This window comes from Podarcis bocagei (genome assembly GCF_964188305.1).
Source record: "Podarcis bocagei genome assembly, chromosome: 2".
NCBI classification, from domain to species: domain Eukaryota; kingdom Metazoa; phylum Chordata; class Lepidosauria; order Squamata; family Lacertidae; genus Podarcis; species Podarcis bocagei.
Window position 1 is genome coordinate 2,907,395 of NC_138126.1, and position 21,387 is coordinate 2,928,781.

At 47.1% G+C, this 21,387-nt stretch overlaps 1 protein-coding gene across 2 annotated transcripts; it reads right to left on the minus strand.

Moving 5' to 3' along the window:
• Positions 1 to 5,424: 5,424 nt before the first annotated feature.
• LOC308580510 (uncharacterized protein) lies at positions 5,425 to 20,482 on the minus strand. Of its 2 annotated transcripts, none has more exons than XM_081182241.1 (2): positions 19,654 to 20,482; positions 5,425 to 8,992 (listed from the first exon to the last, which is right to left on the minus strand). In XM_081182241.1, exons 1-2 carry the CDS (start codon positions 19,782 to 19,784, stop codon positions 7,003 to 7,005), a joined length of 2,121 nt encoding a protein of 706 aa, XP_081038367.1. In that variant the 5' UTR covers positions 19,785 to 20,482; the 3' UTR covers positions 5,425 to 7,002. The 2 variants fall into 2 exon arrangements, with proteins under 2 accessions (XP_081038367.1, XP_081038368.1); XM_081182242.1 differs by having other exon boundaries at positions 5,425 to 8,601; positions 19,654 to 19,731.
• Between the last annotated feature and the right edge of the window lie 905 nt (positions 20,483 to 21,387).

Sequence of the window (21,387 nt, forward strand, 5' to 3'; positions counted from 1 at the left end):
GGAGACTTTTCATCTTGTGGTTGGGTCATTTCAAATCCACTTTTTCTCTCTCTCCCTGCAATTTTAAGCAACTGTGGGTCTTATGATCCCTGCAGGATATTAAGTGTTGTTCTAACCTCCCTATTGCAGGTGGAAAGAGGAATGTGGGGCTTGCTTATAATATCTTAGGGTGGCAGGATTAAGATTTGGGACTGGGACTTTCAGATTCAGAGCCACTTTTCGCATGAGATTTCTTCCAACTACTGGAGGAAAGTATGTCTGAGGTTTATGATAAAAATATAATTATTACGGGTGAATTTAATGGAGTAGGATCACTGGACTATGACAGATCACTGAGGGAAAGTGTCTCAGAAGAAAGCAAAATACCAAATACTTTTTTGATATGGTTACAACAATGGATCTACTAGATCAGGGGTCAGCAGACTTTTTTAGCAGGGGGCCAGTCCACTGTCCCTCAGACCTTGTTGGGGGCCAAACTATATTTCGGGGGGAAATGAGCGATTTTGGCCCGCCCGCAAAGAGGCCTGAAGATGTTTGGCTTTACCTGTCCCAGTTGTCGTCCCAGTAGCCCCAGTTGGGCTTCTCCAGGGCAGGTTGGAGGCTGCGTTGGCCGGAGAAGACAGAAGCAGCAGCCCCGGCGGAGCTTTCCAACTTTGCTGGAGTCTAGCCCTGCGGATGCTGGATTGATCAGAAAACGCGAGATGGGAGGCAAGCAATGAGGAAGGAAATCAGTGGCCAGAAGGTCTGATCATTTATTTGCTGCAACAAAGGTCTCAATCTCTAAGAAAAGCAAAAAAGAAAATTTCCAGAACAAAGATGACATGAGTTTTTAATAGTTCCCACAACACATTTCTCAGTGGGTCATCAAAACATCACAGGTATGTCCCAGAAGAGGAGTGGTGTTGGGCAGAAATCTGTGATCCAGACATGCCCATGTCAATCACACCTTGTTTCAACATCCATCTAACACAAGGAAAAGAAAATATCCCCCCATCATCACGGAGGTCCACTTCCGAGGGTCTTCTGGCAGTTCCCTCACATTTACAGGGTACCAGGCAGAGGACCTTCTCGGTAGTGGCACCCTCCCTGTGGAACACACGCCCCCATCAGATGTCAAAGAGATGTCTTTTGGAAGACCTCTGAAGGCAGCCCTGTTCAGGGGGGGAAACCACCAAAGAGGAATTCAAACAAATAGCCAGCACGTGTAGACACAAAGTCAGAAAAGCTAAAGCACAGAATGAACTCAGGCTTGCTAGAGAGGTTAAAAGCAACAAAAAAGGCTTTTATGGGTATGTTCGTAGCAAAAGGAAGAACAAAGAAACAGTGGGGTCACTCAGAGGAGAAGATGGTGAAATGCAAACAGGGGACACAGAAAGGGCTGAACTCCTCAATGCCTTCTTTGCCTCAGTCTTCTCCGATAAAGAAAACAATGCCCGACCTGAAGAATTTGGAGCAAATGATTCAGCAAAGGAAACACAGCCCAGAATAACTAAGGAGATAGTACAAGAATGCTTGGCTAGTTTAGATGTATTCAAGTCTCCAGGGCCAGATGAACTGCATCCAAGAGTATTAAAAGAACTGGCAGATGTGATCTCAGAACCACTGGCAGTCATCTTCGAGAAATCCTGGAGAACAGGCGAAGTCCCGGCAGACTGGAGGAGGGCAAATGTTGTCCCTATTTTCAAAAAGGGGAAAAGAGAGGACCCAAATAATTACCGCCCAGTCAGTCTGACATCAATAGCAGGGAAGATTCTGGAGCAGATCATTAAGCAAACAGTCTGTGAGCACCTAGAAAGGAATGCTGTGATCACCAATAGTCAGCATGGATTTCTGAAAAATAAGTCATGTCAGACTAACCTGATCTCATTTTTTGACAGAATTACAAGCCTGGTAGATGAAGGGAACTCAGTGGATATAGCCTACCTTGATTTCAGTAAGGCATTTGACAAGGTGCCCCATGATATTCTTGTAAAGAAGCTGGTAAAATGCGGTCTTGACTCTGCTACCACTCAGTGGATTTGTAACTGGCTGACTGACCGAACCCAAAGGGTGCTCATCAATGGTTCCTCTTCATCCTGGAGAAGAGTGACTAGTGGGGTGCCACAGGGTTCTGTCTTGGGCCCGGTCTTATTTAACATCTTTATCAACGACTTGGATGATGGACTCAAGGGCATCCTGATCAAATTTGCAGATGACACCAAACTGGGAGGGGTGGCTAACACCCCAGAGGACAGGATCACACTTCAAAACGACCTTGACAGATTAGAGAACTGGGCAAAAACAAACAAAATGAATTTTAACAGGGAGAAATGTAAAGTATTGCACTTGGGCAAAAAAAATGAGAGGCACAAATACAAGATGGGTGACACCTGGCTTGAGAGCAGTACATGTGAAAAGGATCTAGGAGTCTTGGTTGACCACAAACTTGACATGAGCCAACAGTGTGACGCGGCAGCTAAAAAAGCCAATGCAATTCTGGGCTGCATCAATAGGAGTATAGCATCTAGATCAAGGGAAGTAATAGTTCCACTGTATTCTGCTCTGGTCAGACCACACCTGGAGTACTGTGTCCAGTTCTGGGCACCACAATTCAAGAAGGACACTGACAAACTGGAACGTGTCCAGAGGAGGGCAACCAAAATGGTCAAAGGCCTGGAAACGATGCTTTATGAGGAACGGCTAAGGGAGCTGGGCATGTTTAGCCTGGAGAAGAGGAGGTTAAGGGGTGATATGATAGCCATGTTCAAATATATAAAAGGATGTCACATAGAGGAGGGAGAAAGGTTGTTTTCTGCTGCTCCAGAGAAGCGGACACGGAGCAATGGATCCAAACTACAAGAAAGAAGATTCCACCTAAACATTAGGAAGAACTTCCTGACACTAAGAGCTGTTCGACAGTGGAATTTGCTGCCAAGGAGTGTGGTGGAGTCTCCTACTTTGGAGGTCTTTAAGCAGAGGCTTGACAACCATATGTCAGGAGTGCTCTGATGGTGTTTCCTGCTTGGCAGGGGGTTGGACTCGATGGCCCTTGTGGTCTCTTCCAACTCTATGATTCTATGATTCTATGATTCTAGGAGCAGGGCGGAGATCTCTCAGAAGTGGAGGCTTTGCGCTGAGAGATCCCTGCCTCCACTCCTCCTTGCACACAAGTAGGAGCGGGAGTGGGAAGCTTGGCTGAGGAGCGGCTGCCTGCCTTCAAGTGGTGCAGGGGCTCTCAGATGCAGCCTCCGGGCTGCCTCCACCTTCCCCAACCCCAGCAACTATTCCGCCTGGCTGCCTTCACGGGGTTGCAGGGGATCCGAGGCGGAGGTGGGGGGTTCTTCAAAATTCTCCCTTGAGGGGAGTGCAGCCTCAAACCCCTCAACGGAAAGGGTGACGGAGCCTGTCCCTCCCCAGCTCAGCAGCCCCCTTCCAGCTCCTCTTCCCGTGCAAGCAGCAACGCTGCCTAGCGGAGCAGCCCCATCCCATTCCTACTTGCCGCCCGGCCCGCCTTCCCTCACAAGGAAAAGAGAAGTCTGGCACTCAAAACGGAAGTTATACTCAGAACAGAGCATGTTCGGCTTCCGAAAAAAGTTCCAAAACTGGAACACTCGTTTCTGGGTTTGAAGAGTTCAGGTTGCAAGCAGTTTGGGAACTAAGGTGTTTGAAAACTGAGGTACCACTGTATTTATTTTTCTCAATTACAACTGTCTTTTTCCCCTCCCCCAGTGGTGAAAATGAGAGTACTGTAGGGATCAGATGGGATTACCATGTGGAATTATAAAATATACATCAAGCCATCGCGTCCACAATGAAGACATTGTGTTGACTGGGTTTGATATATTGACGATAATTTCTGATTAAATCCCATAAGATTCTACATTTGTGCCCTTTTCATGCCCTTTTCCCTCTGCTGCCCATTTCTCTTGCTTCGCCAGGCAGGCATCCTGGGCCATAAAGATAGCGGGCAAGCTTCTTTGAAGCAGGTTTCTGTATGGGAATCTTAGGATGTTAATCTTAGAGCCAGGAAACAGATCTCACATGAAGGGGATAATGATCCGCTGTCCTCCTGGCCACCCTCCTTATGACCTGCGGGGTTGCCAGATGCTCTTCTTTGTAGTTCTGTTCTTTGTTTACCCCAGAAATATTTGTGCCTAATTCGTTTTAGTAGTTTAACTTTCTCCCCACGTGGGTTTGCTGAAATCTGATTAGTTCTTACGAACACTCTGTAAAAAGTTATTTTGTGAATAAAACGGCCTGGGCCGGGGGCTGTGGGAATCGGACAAGCACAGAGAGAAGACCCTTCCCAGAGTCTTGCTGGTTCAAGCCTCTGTGTGTAGTCTTATTAATCAGAGTTCCATCCTTCCTTTACTTTGCGAACGGAACAAGTACCCCCTAAGCATTTTTTTTAAAGAAAAAAAGCACTGAGTTATACCATAACATTACAGATCAATGGAAAGACAATTTAATGAAGAATGTAAGGCAATAACTTTTATGAAGGATTATTTATTACAACAGTAGTCATAAAGAAGAAATGTGAAACAAACAGAAAAAAATTAAATACAGTGGTGCCTCGCAAGACGAAATTAATTCGTTCCGCAAGTCTCTTCGTCTTGCGAGTTTTTCGTCTTGCGATGCACGGTTTCCCATAGGAATGCATTGAAAATCAATTAATGCGTTCCTAGGGAAACCGCCTTCAGACCAGGTCCGGGGACAGTCTGTCCCCCGACCTCTTCTGAAGGCTGGGGGGGGGAACAAGGGCTTTTCTTCCCACTGCCAGCCTTCAGAAGGCTGTTCTGAAGGCTGGCGGTGGGAAGAAAAGCCCTTCTTCCCACCTCCCGCCCCGCAAGCTCCGGGGACAGGAGGGCTTTGCTGCCGCCCGCCAGCATTTTAAAAGCCCCTGCTGTCCCGGGGCGATTTTAAAATGCTGGCGGGCGGGAGCGAAGTCTCCGCTGCCCCGGGGAGATTTTAAAATGCTGGGGGTCGGCAGCGAATGCTTCGCTCCCGCCCGCCAGCATTTTAAGATCGCCCGGGGCAGCGGAGAAGTCTCCGCTGTCCCGGGAAGGCAGGCGGGGGGAGCAAAGACTTTTGCCCCCGCCTGCCTTCAGAAGAGGTCCAGGACCTCGTTCCGATGCCGGGCGGCGGGGTGAGAGGTTCCCGCCCCACCGCCCGGCATCGGGGCATCGTTCCGATGCCCGGCGGCGGGGTGCGAGGTTCCTGCCCCACCACCCGGCATCGGGGCATCGTTCCGAAGCGGGGCGGCTGGGGCAGGTGTTCCCGCCCCCCCCCGCCCCGCTTCGGAGCAGCGTTCCGAAGCCGGGCGGTGGGGGCAGGTGTTCCCTCCCCCCCGCCCGGCTTCGGAGCACCGGGAGAAGCGATCTCCCCGCAGCGCCTTGCTTCAAAAGAGGTCCGGGGGCAGCGGGAAGCGCTTCCCGCTGTCCCTGGACCTGGGGCTGCGGGGAGAAGATCGCTTCTCCCCGCCGCCCCTTGCTTCAAAAGAGAAGACCCGCTGTCCCCGGGGCAAGCTTCGTTTTGCGAAGCAAGCCCATAGGGAAATTCGTCTTGCGAGGCAACTCGAAAACGAAAAAACCTTTCGTTTTGCGAGTTTTTCGTCTCGCGAGGCGTTCGTCTTGCGGGGTACCACTGTATACAGGTATAATTGCCGCGTTATAGTAATAATAATAATTTATTATTTATACCCTGCCCATCTGGCTGGGCCACTCTGGGCGGCTTCCAACAAAATACTAAATTACAATAATGCATCAAACGTTAAAAGCTTCCCTAAACAGGGCTGCTTTCAGATGTCTTCTAAAAGTCTGGTGGTAGTTGTTCTCTTTGACATCTGGTGTGAGGGTGTTCCACAGGGCGGGTGCCACCACCAAGAAGGCCCTCTGCCTGGTTCCCTGTAACTTGCCTTCTCGCAGGGAGACAACTGCCAGAAGGTCCTTGGCGCTGGACCTCGGTGTCTGGACAGAACGATGAGGGTGGAGATGCTCCTTCAGGTATACTGGACCGAGGCCATTTAGGGCTTTAAAGTTCAGCACCAACGCTTTGAATTGTGCTCGGAAACCTACTGGGAGCCAATTTAGGCCTTTCAAGACCTGTGTTCTGTGGTCTCGGCGGCTGCTCCCAGTCACCAGTGCAGCTGCCGCATTCTGCATTAGTTGTAGTTTCCGGGTCACCTTCAAAGGTAGCCCCACACAGAGTGCATTGCAATAGTTGGCACTTTGTGATGAAAAAGTGGGTTTTGTGTTGCAGTTTGGGTACTCCGTCTCCAAAAGGTTCGCCATCACTGCCCTCAGAACATGTCCAGTCGCAAAGGTGGATTTGGAGGAAGCTGACCCTTAGCACTCTGGGTTGGGGACCTGCCTGAACCTCCTTCCCCATTATACTCATCCTTACGGTTTCATTTTGGGGATAGCATTCTACACACACTTGTGTCAATATGGTTCCCGCCCCCCAGCACATTGCTTTGAGATGCTCTGGTACGGCCCCTTCTTCCCTGTGCCCCCTTCCCTCCTCATGCAAGACCACCAGTCTCAGCTCCACTTTGAGAAACTCTCCATTCCCAGATACAAACATTTCCAACTCCCTCCACCAAACACCAACACCAGCTCACTCTCAGTCCACCCTCATTCAGCAGCAACACTACAGATTCACATTAAATATTATATTATGCTTACTAATGTGAAATGTTACCTTCATTACTTTAAATAAATGTCTAGACCATGTTACATACAAACAACAGAAGCTCACATACGCTGCATGCAATTAAGACTGATTTCCTGTTATTGATGTGAAAGAAAGTGTCGACTCGGAGAGAAAAAGGTTCCACAGTCTAAAAAGTGTTGCATAATAACCAAATCAGGATCCACACTCCTTCTATTTAAACCCTTTCTCTTCTTTAATTGATGGCCTGTAGGTGTTTCCACTCTTACAGCTCTTACCCCTCGGAGTCTTTTGGTGGTTTGTAAGACTTCCACTACAACTGAACCTCTGTCCACTTCCCTGGGACTTATATTGTTACTCCCCTGTATGAGTTTGTTGATGTTTTGTAAGAACTCCACTTGTACTGAAGCTCCTTCCACACTCCATGCATTTAAATGGTTTCTCCCCAGTGTGAGTCCGTTGATGAATTCTAAGGTTTCCACTAGTAGTGAAGCTCTTTCCACATTCCATGCATTTAAATGGTTTCTCTTCTGTGTGAGTTCGTTGATGTTTTCTAAGATGTCCACTATCAGTGAAGCTCTTTCCACACTCCATGCATTGAAATGGTTTCTCCCCAGTGTGAGTCCGTTGATGAGTTCTAAGGTTTCCACTAGTAGTGAAGCTCTTTCCACATTCCATGCATTTAAATGGTTTCTCTCCTGTGTGAGTCCGTAGATGAATTCTAAGGTGTCCACTCTGACTGAAGCTCTTTCCACAGTCCATGCATTTAAATGGTTTCTCCCCTGTGTGATTCCGTTGATGAATTCTAAGGTATCCACTATCAGTGAAACTCTTTCCACACTCCATGCATTTAAATGGTTTCTCCCCTGTGTGAGTCCGTTGATGAATTCTAAGGTATCCACTATCAGTGAAACTCTTTCCACATTCCATGCATTTAAATGGTTTCTCCCCTGTGTGAGTCCGGAGATGAATTCTAAGGCTTCCGCTAGTAGTGAAGCTCTTTCCACACTCCACGCATTTAAATGAATTCTCCCCCGTGTTAGTCCGTTGATGAATTCTAAGGTGTCCACTATAAGTGAAGCTCTTTCCACACTCCATACAATTAAATGGTTTCTCCCCTGTGTGAGTCCGGAGATGAATTCTAAGGCTTCCGCTAGTAGTGAAGCTCTTTCCACACTCCACGCATTTAAATGAATTCTCCCCTGTGTGACTCCGTTGATGAATTCTAAGTTTTCCACTCTCAGTGAAGCTCTTTCCACACTCCATGCATTGAAATGGTTTCTCCCCTGTGTGAGACCGTAGATGACTTCTAAGGTCTCCACTTCGCCTGAAGCTCTTTCCACACTCCATGCATTTAAATGGTTTCTCCCCTGTGTGAGTCCGTTGATGAATTCTAAGGTTTCCACTAGTAGTGAAGCTCTTTCCACACTCCATGCATTGAAATGGTTTCTCCCCTGTGTGAGTCCGTTGATGAATTCTAAAGTGTCCACTCTGACTGAAGCTCTTTCCACACTCCATGCATTTAAATGGTTTCTCCCCTGTGTGACTCCGTTGATGAATTCTAAGTTTTCCACTCTCAGTGAAGCTCTTTCCACACTCCATGCATTGAAATGGTTTCTCCCCTGTGTGAGTCCGTTGATGAATTCTAAAGTGTCCACTCTGACTGAACCTCTTTCCACACTCCATGCATTTAAATGTTTTATCCCCTGTGTGAGTCCGTTGATGAATTCTAAGGTCTCCACTCTGACTGAAGCTCTTTCCACACTCCATACATTTAAATGTTTTCTCCCCTGTGTGACTCCGTTGATGAATTCTAAGGTTTCCACTCTGACTGTAGCTCTTTCCACACACCGTACATTTAAATGGTTTCTCCCCTGTGTGAGTCCGTAGATGAATTCTAAGGTTTCCACTCTGACTGTAGCTCTTTCCACACTCCATGCATTTAAATGGTTTCTCCCCTGTGTGAGTCCGTTGATGAATTCTAAGGTGTCCACTAGTAGTGAAGCTCTTTCCACATTCCATGCATTTAAATGGTTTCTCTCCTGTGTGAGTCCGTTGATGAATTCTAAGGTCTCCACTCTGACTGAAGCTCTTTCCACACTGCATACATTTAAATGGTTTCTGCCCTGTGTGAGACCATTGATGTTTTCTAAGGTTTCCACTGTCAGTGAAGCTCCTTCCACACTCCATACTTTCAAATTGTTTATGTTCTTTGTTTTCACACTCCATGCATTTAAATGGTTTCTTCGTTATTCCCATTAGACATGGCCCACCAGAATTCTGATTGGCTTCTCTATTGTCTTCTTTCAATAGGGAGGGGTAGGGAGAAAATCCTTTTTGTTTTCTAGGAAGAGAACAAAGGACAGATTATGGAAAATGAAAAAAAAATTAACCATCAACCCCAGTGAGGAGATCGCAAAACAGAATATAAAGATATTACAAGCTAAACTTTCTACAATAATTGATCAAGAGGTAGAATGGAAAATTAAAATGATGAACCAGAGGACATTTGAATCCGCAAACAAGATAGGCAAATATTTGGCGTGGCAAATAAGAGAAAGAAGAAAACAAAATACGATTAGTAAGATAAGGGAAGGAGAAAGGATTGTGGAAGAGCCAAAAGAAATAAGGAAGATATTTCAAAAATATTATAAGGACTTATATAAAAGAGGAAAGGAAACAAAACAAGAAATAGAGCAGTTTTTGCAAGAACATCATTTAAAACAAATCCCAAAAGAAGAAAAAGAGATATTAGACCAGGAAATTACCCAAGAAGAGATAAAGAAGGCGATTAAAAAGATGAAAAACGGGAAAGTGCCAGGCCCAGATGGGCTCTCAGCCAAATATTATAAAACACTAAGTAACCAAATATCCCCAGTGTTAGGCGAAGTGATGAATAATATATTAAAGGAAGGAAGGATCCCGAATACCTGGAAGGAAGCATATATTACTTTGATTCCCAAAAAAGAGGCAGATACTTTGGAAGTGAAAAACTATAGGCCAATTTCACTACTAAATAATGATTACAAGCTATTTGCAGATATAATGGCAGAAAGACTAAAAAAGGTTTTGAACAACAGAATACATAAAGATCAAACGGGCTTCCTCCCAGGGAGACAACTAAGGGACAATGTAAGGAACTTGATAGACATTATTGAATATTTGGATATGAGTATAGATAGACAAGCGGCCTTGGTATTCATAGATGCTGAGAAAGCGTTTGATAACATCTCGTGGGATTTCTTGAAGAAAAGTTTGGAAATGATGGGAATGGGAGAGAAATTTAGAAAAGGCATAGAAGCTATATATAAGGAACAGAAGGCAAAATTGGTAATAAACAACACCACAACAGAATATTTTAGTATATATAAAGGAACTAGACAAGGCTGCCCCCTGTCCCCTCTATTGTTTATAACAGTATTAGAAATACTAAACGAGAGACTGAGGGGGGCAACAGAAGTCACAGGAGTCAGGGTAGGAAAGAGGGAATACAAAATCAAGGCCTTCGCAGATGACATTGTACTAACCTTAGAAGACCCAAAAAACAGCGTAAAAGAAGCTTTACAAAAAATTGACGAATTTGGAGCCGTGGCAGGACTTAAGGTAAATAAAAACAAAACCAAAATGTTAGTTAAAAATTTAACAAAGGAAGAAGTGATAGATCTAGAAAGAAAGACCAAAATTGCGGTAGCTAAGAAAGTGAAATATCTTGGGATCTGGGTTACAGCTAAGAACATAAATTTATACAAGGATAATTACGATGCCACCTGGAGGAGTATAAAGAAAGACATGGAAATTTGGGGGAGGATGAAACTCTCCTTTTTGGGGAGGATAGCTGTTGTTAAAATGAACATTCTGCCTAGAATGTTATTTTTATTCCAAACCATCCCCATACTTAAAGGCCTAAAACAATGTAAAGAGTGGCAGAGAGCCTTGGCAAAGTATATTTGGCAGGGGAAAAGGCCACGGATAAAAATGAAAATTTTGATAGACAAAAAAGAAAGAGGGGTTTTTTCTCTCCCGGACCTAAGTTTATACTATGAAGCGGCTTGTATATATTGGGTAAAAGATTGGATAAAACTGGAGAATAGAGAGCTACTGGACCTGGAAGGCTTTAATAATTGGTACGGATGGCATTCGTACCTTTGGTATGGGAAAGTGAAAGTTCACAAGAGTTTCTTAGATCATATTTTTAGGGGACCATTATATCAAGCATGGGAAAGGAACAAAAACCTCCTCGAAAGAAAGACCCCATGGTGGATTTCACCAATAGAGGCCTTAACGATTAAGAAAATAAATATGGAGGAGATAAACGCCACCTATGAAGAAATGTTAAGAAAAACTGACCAAGGGCCCAAACTCAGACCTTATGAAGAAATAAAAAATTTATTCACTGGTTGGCTGCAATACCACCAGGTGAACGATTTGTTAAAAGAGGATAAGAGGAAGGCGGGTTTTGATGATAAAAAATCAAAATTTAGTATAGAAGTAATAGAAGGCAAAAATAAAACCCTGTCCAGAATTTATGATATATTACTAGAGTGGTACACAAAAGATGAGGAGGTGAAGGAGGCAATGATTAAATGGGCAATTGACTTTGGTTATAACATTGATTTTGAAAGGTGGATAGAAGTTTGGAATTGTAACATAAAGTTCACAGCATGTATGGCATTGAGAGAAAATATCTGGAAGATGCTATATAGATGGTACCACACCCCTGTGAAATTGACCAAAATGTATAGATTAAAGGATAAGAGATGCTGGAAATGTGGCGAGGTGGAGGGTGACCTATATCATTTATGGTGGACATGTAAAAAGGTGAAAGGCTTTTGGGAATTAATTTATAATGAACTTAAAAAAATATTTAAGTATACCTTTCCCAAGAGGCCTGAAGCCTTCCTGTTGGGAATGATGGATAAAGAAATTAAAAAGGAAGATAGGACGATATTCCTCTACGCCACCACAGCAGCGAGAATTATGTTGGCACAATATTGGAAAGTGGAAACCATTCCCAACATAAAGGACTGGCAGATTAGAATGGTAAACCATGCTGAGCTTGACAAACTAACAGGTAAAATAAGAGATCAGGATGAACAGAAATTTCTGAAAAATTGGAGTAAATTTTGGAAATATATTGGAATAAATGCTTAAAGTGAATTGACGGGGTTAGAACAATACGACCAGCGAGTGAATTTAAGACTATAGATTGAAAATCAAATACGTAATGGAAGGAGATATTTGATACTTATCAAAAGGATGGAGGGAAGTTCAGATTGTGTGTCTTTCTTTTTTCGGATGTGTGGTTTTTTTTTCTTTTTTTTCTTTGTAATTTTTTCTCTGTATTTTCATATATATCTGTTTTTTGTGTATAACTTCAATAAAAATGCATTAAAAAAAAAAAGAGAACAAATGACTATTACACATCAATTAGCACCTGCTCTTATTTTAACGTGTTGTCCTCCATACGTTCCAAATTTTTAGGATAGGCAAATGAAATAATGTAAAATAATGGTCATGCACCACCAGCCTTTTATAACCCTTAATTATTGTTAATGGAGCAGCATTATCTTAGAATACGGTTGAACTGTGGGCTTTACGTTTTATAAAAAGTGGTTTCTCACAGGAAAGGGAGCTGCTGTATGTTCCAATATTCCTCAGGGTCCTAAGTTCATCATGATGTTCTTCATCTTCTGCACTATAATCCTCCACCCCTTGGGCCACATTTTGTCCCCTTCGACCTCTAAATGTTTATTAATCACCTGCACTGTCCCTTTGGCCTCAGGATGTCCATACTGACCATTTTGGAAGACCCATATGTAAGTCTAGTGACAAGGCTTTGTGCTTGTGGTCGGTTGAAGGAGTGCTCAGTTGGTGAATGTTCTTGGGGTTGGACCTCCATCTCTCAGCCTTGCATTATTGAATGGAGAGAGCTGGAGATGCAGAAGGAAAGCAGCTGGAGCCTGACCGCTGGGAAGGCCAGATTGAGACACCCACCCCAATTATGATTTATAATAATTATATGCCACCGGGTCTCGCACCCGCCTCCTGACACTGGCTTATCTTAGCAGAGATTCCCTGTTCAGGCCTCTCTCACTGTTCTTCCTCCTTGGCCGTGGGTGGCCAAGGGCTTCTGGATATTCTAGCTCTGCTCCAACTGGGAATTATTTATTACATTTGTATACCTCTCTTCATCTGAAGATCACAAGATAAAAATATGTGTGACACTGAAAAAGGTGAGTATTAAAGGTGAATAATACCCATTGTCCCCTTCATGGATCACTTCCTTGCCGTGGCAAAGGGGCTCGAATAACTCAGAGAAGCTATGAACTATACCGAGCAGGGCACCCAAGATGGACAGGTCATGGTGGAGAGTTTTGACCAAACGTGATCCACCTGGAGGAGGAACCGGCAAGCCACTCCAGTATACCTGCCAAGAAAACTCCATGGACAAAGACAACAGGCATATAAAAGTTATGACGCTGGAAGACGAGCCCCTCAGGTCGGAAGGCGTCCAACATGCTACTGAGGAAGAGCGGAGGGCAAGTACAAGTAGATTCAGAGCTGATGAAGCGGCTGGCCCAAAGCCGAAAGGACGCTCAGTTGCGGATATGCCTGGAAGTGAAAGCAAAGTCCAATGCTGTAAAGAAAAATATTGCATAGGAACCTGGAATGTAAGAACCATGGACCTGGGTAAGTTGGATGTGGTCAAAAATGAAATGGCAAGATAAATATTGACATCCTGGGCATCAGTGAACTAAAATGGACGGCAATGGGCGAATTCAGTTCGGATGACCATCATATCTACTACTGTGGGCAAGAATCCCATAAAAGACATGGAGTGGCCCTCATAGTCAACAAAAGAGTGGCGAAAGCTGTACTGGGATGCAATCTCAAAAATGATAGAATAATCTCGATATGAATCCAAGGCAGAACTTTTAACATCACAGTAATCCAGGTTTATACACCAAGTACGGGTGCTGAAGAAACTGAAATCGACCAATTCTATGAAGACTTACAACACCTTATAGAAGTGACACCAAAGAAGGATGTTCTTCTCATTATAGGGGATTGGAATGCTAAAGTAGGGAATCAATAGATAAAAGGAATAACTGGCAAAGCAGGGCAAAGGCTAAGAGTTCTGTCAAGAGAACAAGCTGGACATCACAAACATGCTTTTCCAACAACACAAGAGACGACTCTACATATGGACAACACCAGATGGGCAGCATCGAAATCAGATTGATTATATTCTCTGCAGCCAAAGATGGAGAAGCTCTATACAGTCAGCAAAAACAAGACCTGGAGCTGACTGTGGCTCAGATCATCAGCTTCTTATAGCAAAATTCAAGCTTAAACTGAAGAAAGTAGGAAAAACCACTGGGCTGGTAAGATACAATCTAAGTCAAATCCCTTATGAATACACAGTGGAAGTGAGGAACAGGTTTAAGGATTTAGATTTGGTGTACAGAGTGCCTGAAGAACTATGGATGGAGGCTTGTAACATTATACAGGAGGCAGCAACTAAAACCATCCCAATGAAAAGGAAATGCAAGAAAGCAAAGTGGCTGTCCAACAAGGCCTTACAAATAGTGGGTGAGAGAAGGCAAGCAAAATGCGAGGGAGATAGTGAAAGATACAGGAAATTGAATGCAGATTTCCAAAGAATAGCAAGGAGAGACAAGAAGACCTTCTTAAACGAGCAATACAAAGAAATAGAGGAAAACAACAGAATGGGAAGAACCAGAGATCTCTTCAAGAAAATTGGAGATATGAAAGGAACATTTCGTACAAAGATTACCATAATAAAGGACAAAAGTGGTAAGGACCTAACAGAAGCAGAAGACATCAAGAAGAGGTAGCAAGAATACACAGAGGAATTATACCAGAAAGATATGGATGGCTCGTACACCCCAGGTAGTGTGGTTGCTGACCTTGAGGCAGACATCATGGAGAGTGAAGTCAAATGGGCCTTAGAAAGCACTGCTAATAACAAGGCCAGTGGAAGTGATGATATTCCAGCTGAACTATTTAAAATTTTAAAAGATGATGCTGTTAAGGTGCTACACTCAATATGGCAGCAAGTTTAGAAAACTCAGCAGTGGCCAGAGGATTGGAGAAGATCAGTCTACATCCCAATCCCAAAGAAGGGCAGTGCCAAAGAATGCTCCAACTACCACACAATTGCACTCATTTCACACGCTAGCAAGGTTATGCTTAAAATTCTACAAGGTAGGCTCAAGCAGTATGTGGACCGAGAACTCCCAGAAGTGCAAGCTGGATTTAGAAGAGGCAGAGGAACCAGAGACCAAATTGCAAACATGCGCTGGATTATGGAGAAAGCTAGAGAGTTCCAGAAAGAAATCTACTTCTGCTTCATTGACTATGCAAAAGCCTTTGACTGTGTCAACCACAGCAAACTATGGCAAGTTCTTAAAGAAATGGGAGTGCCTGATCACCTCATCTGTCTCCTGAGAAATCTTTACGTGGGACAAGAAGCTACAGTTAGAACTGGATATGGAACAACTGATTGGTTCAAAATTGGGAAAGGAGTACGGCAAGGCTGTATATTGTCTCCCTGCTTATTTAACTTATATGCAGAATTCATCATGCGAAAGGCTGGGCTGGATGAATACCTAGCCGGAATTAAGATTGCCGGAAGAAATATCAACAACTTCAGATATGCAGATGACACAACCCTGATGGCAGAAAGTGAGGAGGAATTAAAGAACCTTTTATTGAGGGTGAAAGAGGAGAGCACAAAATATGGTCTGAAGCTCAACATCAAAAAAACGAAGACCATGGCCACTGGGCCCATCACCCCCTGGCAAACAGAAGGGCAAGAAATGGAGGCAGTGAGAGATTTTATTTTCTTGAGCTCCATGATCACTGCAGATGGTGACAGCAGCCACAAAATTAAAAGACGCCTGCTCCTTGGGAGAAAAGGAATGACAATCCTAGACAGCATCTTAAAAAGCAGAGACATCACCTTGCCAACAAAGGTCCGTATAGTTAAAGCTCTGGTTTTCCCAGTAGTGATGTATGGAAGTGAGAGCTGGACCATAAAGAGGGCTGATCGCCGAAGAATGGATGCTTTTGAATTCTGGTGCTGGAGGAGACTCTTGAGAGTCCCATGGACTGAAAGAAGATCAAACCTCTCCATTCCTAAGGAAATCAGCCCTGAGTGCTCACTGGAAGGACAGATCCTGAAGCTGAGGCTCCAAGACTTTGGCCACCTCATGAGAAGAGAAGACTCCCTGGAAAAGACCCTGATGCTGGGAAAGATGGAGGGCGCAAGGAGAAGGAGACGACAGATGGTTGGACAGTGTTCTTGAAGCTACCAGCATAAGTTTGACCAAACTGCGGGAGGCAGTGGAAGACAGAAGTGCCTGGCGTTCTCTGGTTCAGGGGGTCACGAATAGTCGGACACAACTGAACGACTAAACAGCAACATCCATCCATTGTGGGAAAGAAAAGTAAGAAGATGAAACCAGTGGTGTGTCTACCTGAAGGTAATTAATAATAATAATAATAATAATAATAATAATAATAATAATAATAATAATAATAATAATAATAATAATAATTTCCCTGGCCAGGGATAATGGGAGTCTTATCTGGGGGGACAAACTTTTCCCACTTCCTCCCTCCACCCCCGAGGGACCCCTTTCCCCAGAGGACCCCTGGTCGGCTCAGCTTCCTGCCAAATCTCTCCCCATCCCAGGGGGGGGGGGAGGTCTCCATCCCGGCCTCTCTCGCCCCCATTAACCCTTCCATGGACTCCTCAGTCTCTCTCCCCCCCCAATATATAGATATATTTCGCACCTCTTTTCCCTCCTCCTCTGCAGAGCTGCTCCTCTTCCGGGAATGTGGATCAGGCCCCTCCCCTCCCCCCTTACCCCCTCCAAACCTCCCTGCCTCTCTAGGAAGCGGAGCTCACTGATGGGGGGGGAATGAGTGGCCCCTCCCTCCCAGGAGAGACAAATTCTCCTCCTTCCAAACAAGCTCCGTTTTCCTGTTTCTCTCCTGAGAAAGTCCCGGGTTCAATCCCCGGAGGCGGCAGGGAAAGAGACCCCCCCCTTACTGGGAAAAAGCCCTCCGGGGCAGGAAGGTGACATCCCCCCCTTCATCTCTTTTAATCCCTTGTCGGGAGAGGGGGGGTCCGGTCAGTTTCACACCCATTTCCCGACGGGGGGGGGGGAGGCAGGGTCGTGGCGCAGGGGGTCCCTGTTACAACAGCCCTGCAAAGTAGACCGGAGTTGCTACACACTTTTGGGACTTAGAGAGTAACTTAAAGCTAATGGGACCCCTGACCATTAGGTCCAGTCATGGCCGATTCTGGGGTTGCGGTTCTCATCTCACTTTATTTGCCGAGGGAGCCGGCGTACAGCTTCTGGATCATGTGGCCAGCAGGACTAAGCCACTTCTGGCGAACCAGAGCAGCGCACGGAAACGCCGTTTACCTTCCCGCTGGAGTGGTACCTATTTATCTACTTGCACTTGGACGTGCTTTCGAACTGCTAGGTTGGCAGGAGCAGGGACCGAGCAAGGGGAGCTCACCCTGTCACGGGGATTCGAACCTTCTGATCAGCAAGCCCTAGGCTCTGTGGTTTAACCCGCAGTGCCACCCGCGTCCCTGGACAGTAACTTACGGCAACCATAAAGGGCAGTCCAGTGTGTCATTACGGGGGCCTCTTTTAAATAGGGGTGGTGTTTGAACTTGGGCTTTGCTAATGTTACGGAATTGGCGGGGGGGGGCACTTGTGTGAGAGCAGGTTTCTTTGGACGTCTCCCCCTTCCTTGCTTGCCCCTTCTGCGTTCCCATGGCATGTCCAGCCGAATTCGACTATGGCGTGTGGTACATATCTCCGCCTCCAGACGGATGGAGCCAGGCAGCTTTCTGGGTCATGTGCCCAACTTTTCATGAGCTGATATTAAATCCCAAAAGAACTACAGCTGCTTGTTACAAAGGGTGGGGGCCGATTCGGGTAGGTTAATGATATTGACTCTTTCCAAGCTCATTTCTGATGCTCAGAAGCAGGTGACCCTTTCCTAGACCTTCCTGATGACATTCTCAGTCTGACAAACAGCATTTACACAGAAACACGGATCAAACATAAAAAACCCTTTACATAACTCCCTTTCTAAAATTCAAGGAGACCATCTTATAACATATTCCCGCTATAACACACAAGTTCTAATTAAATCCTAATATTTACTATGCCTAAACATCAAGCACCACAGACCTATAATAATAATAATAATAATAATAATAATAATAATAATTTATTATTTATACCCTGCCCATCTGGCTGAGTTTCCTCAATCACTCCCCAATCGAGTGTTAAAAACAGTAAAGCATGAAATATTAACAACTTCCCTAAACAGGGCTGCCTTCAGATGTCTTTTAAAAGTAAGATAGCTGCTTAATTCCTTGACATCTGATGGGAGGGCGTTCCACAGGGCAATGGTCTGGTCCCCTGTAACCTCACTTCTCGCAGGGAGGGAACCGCCAGAAGGCCCTTGGAGCTGGACCTCAGTGTCCAGGTTGAATGATGGGGATGGAGACGCTCCTTCAGGTATACAGGACTGAGGCCATTTAGGGCTTGAAAGGTCAGCACCAACACTTTGAATTGTGCTCAGAAACGTACTCAAATATTCCTCTGCAGGAAAGGAGGCAAATGGAAGCCTTCCCATTGTCTTTGTGCTTACAAATACTGCCTTAAGGAGGGATGAACAGGGTGGGCCTGTGACCTGGATTCAGGAACTAAAGTATTTACCATCACAAAAGAATGGCCAGGCTGCCCAGATAATGCAGTTAATGACCATTAACAGGTATCCTTGAGGACAGGTTTTCTGCTGTAGACCGCCTCCTGTGATGTATTCCTGCTGTAGACAGTCTCCTTCCGTATGATATTTGGGGGGGTGGTCTTGGGTGGGCAATTTCAAAAGACTATATAAGGCCGTGCACACCTCCCTCCTGGTTGTGGTGAGGGGGGGACACTGTTGCAATAAAGACCAGGCTTACTAGCCGCTTTGCTTCTACATATTCTCTGCTTGGCCTCTGTTATTTTCTCCTACCTATATGGAACCCACTTAAGGACTATATGGGCTCTTGGATACCCCATAAGGGGAAAGGAGCAGGTTTTTTCTTAGAACAAAGGTCGTAAGACTATGCTTGGTTGGCACGCTTATTTATGGCAGGATGAAACTAAAACAAGAGCTCTATGAATCAAGTTATTCAGAAAATCCTTTTTACAGTATGGGATAAATATAATAATCTTCTGGAAAGAAAAACACCTCTTTGGCTCCAACCCACAAAAGCAACAGCTTTTTTAAAAATGCAATACAGAAGAAGCAATGGGTAACTTACAGAGATCTTTCGGACTTTTCGGAAGAAAAAATAAAACTGAATAAACAGGATGAGGTGGGAGGTGTGATGGCGGATTGGTTTCAATACCATCAAATCATCTTGTTTGGACAAGATAAAGGGAGAGGTTTTTGGACTGAAAGTTCACAGTTTGAAAGAGATATTATTGCAAGGAAAGAGAAAGTGTTTCCCAAATTTCAGGTAGAAGACTGTCCAATCTGAAGAAGTGTGCATGCACACGAAAGCTTATCCCCAGAACAAACTCAGCTGGTCTCTTGGGGTCCCAGCCAGGCCCCCCACGACCCCAGGGAGAATGGGGGGCCTCAGCCCCACCCCCAGCCCTGCTGGGGGTCCTCATTCCCCTTCCCGCCAAGGCGTCCAGGGGGGGCAGGGCAGCTGAGCATCTCTCGGCCCCCCAGGAAAGAGAAAGGGGAGTCTGGCGGTGCTGCTGCTGCCCAGGAGATCTTGCAAGGCCAGCCCTGCAGGTCTTGGGTCCCCCCTTCCCCCCTGGGTCGGGGCCTGGATCGGGGCCCCTGTCGACGGGCCCCAGGGAGGGCGCTTTCCTTAGGGGGGGGTCTCTTCATCCTCCTCCCCCCTTATCCCCCCCTCTATTCCCCCCCCCTTCTCTCCCTCTTTACCTCTTGGTCCTCCGCCTCCCTGGCTCCAGATTAGTCCGCTTTCCTTGTCTGCAATAAAAAGGGCGGCGGCGACGGGGGGGCTCTTCAGCGACGCCCCTCCTCCTTTTCCGGTCTGGAAACTTCCGGCGCATTTCCCAGCGACACTTCCGGCTCCTTTTGGGATTCGCTTGCCCCTAGAGCTACGTCTATAGAGCAGCCCCTCCCTGTCTTGGGATGGGAAGCGGACGGGACGGCGCTGCCTCTGGGGGCTCCATGGGGACATGGCCCCCCTCCTTCCTCCTCCCCACAGCAGGGGATCGAGATGGCTGCGGGGGGGCATCATATTTGGGGGTGACCTGGGTTTGCGGGGAGAGAAGGACGTGATTTTAAATCTGCAAACAGGGAGGCTGGGAGAGAAGAGGATGAATGAGAAGTAGGGAAGGGCTGCCCCTCCCCCTATGGGTCAGAAGAGTGGGGGAGGGGCGGACCCAGGGAAGCCAGGGGGGGTCACTCCCCTCCCCCGCCCAGATTTGCCTCGCAAGGTCCTCTGTGAAGCCCAGAGATGGACCCAGCCTCGGGGGGTGGGAAGAGACATGGGGCTGCCTGAGAGAGAAGGGGCGCTTCCTCTCCTCTCCCCCCTCCTCCCCCCAGGCTCTCCTGCGCCCAGAGACCCCCTTGGCCCGGCAGGGAGAGGGTGGGCTCCCCTTCCGCCATGAGAGGAGTGCAATGGGGTTGTGAGGGGGGGGAGAGAGAGACCCCTTTCTGCCCCCCTCCCAAGAGGGTCCCCGTCGTGTCTCTGAGGGGCGAGAGAGGAGGAGCCCCTCCCCCCGCTGCAATGGGGTTGTGAGGGGGGGGGGAGAGAGAGAGAGACCCCTTTCTGCCCCCCTCCCAAGAGGGTCCCCGTCGTGTCTCTGAGGGGCGAGAGAGGAGGAGCCCCTCCCCCCGCTGCAAGGGGGTTGTGAGGGGGAGAGAGAGACCCCTTTCTGCCCCCTCCCAAGAGGGTCCCCGTCGTGTCTCTGAGGGGCGAGAGAGGAGGAGCCCCTCCCCCCGCTGCAATGGGGTTGTGAGGGGGGGAGACCCCTTTCTGCTCCCCTCCCAAGAGGGTCCCCGTCGTGTCTCTGAGGGGCGAGAGAGGAGGAGCCCCTCCCCCCGCTGCAATGGGGTTGTGAGGGGGGGGGAGAGAGACCCCTTTCTGCCCCCCTCCCAAGAGGGTCCCCGTCGTGTCTCTGAGGGGCGAGAGAGGAGGAGCCCCTCCCCCCGCTGCAATGGGGTTGTGGGGGGGGGGAGATAGAGAGACCCCTTTCTGCCCCCCTCCCAAGAGGGTCCCCGTCGTGTCTCTGAGGGGCGAGAGAGGAGGAGCCCCTCCCCCCGCTGCAATGGGGTTGTGAGGGGGGGAGAGAGAGAGACCCCTTTCTGCCCCCCTCCCAAGAGGGTCCCCGTCGTGTCTCTGAGGGGCGAGAGAGGAGGAGCCCCTCCCCCCGCTGCAATGGGGTTGTGAGGGGGGGGGGAGAGAGAGAGAGACCCCTTTCTGCCCCCCTCCCAAGAGGGTCCCCGTCGTGTCTCTGAGGGGCGAGAGAGGAGGAGCCCCTCCCCCCGCTGCAAGGGGGTTGTGAGGGGGAGAGAGAGACCCCTTTCTGCCCCCTCCCAAGAGGGTCCCCGTCGTGTCTCTGAGGGGCGAGAGAGGAGGAGCCCCTCCCCCCGCTGCAATGGGGTTGTGAGGGGGGGAGACCCCTTTCTGCTCCCCTCCCAAGAGGG

Excerpts from the sequence above, each read along its gene's own strand:
- LOC308580510 (XM_081182241.1), bottom strand. The coding sequence starts at position 19,784 with ATGCGCCGGAAGTTTCCAGACCGGAAAAGGAGGAGGGGCGTCGCTGAA. Across the intron at positions 8,993-19,653 it reads GGGAGGCGGAGGACCAAGAG|AAAACAAAAAGGATTTTCTC; the intron begins GTAAAGAGGGAG and ends TTCTCTTCCTAG.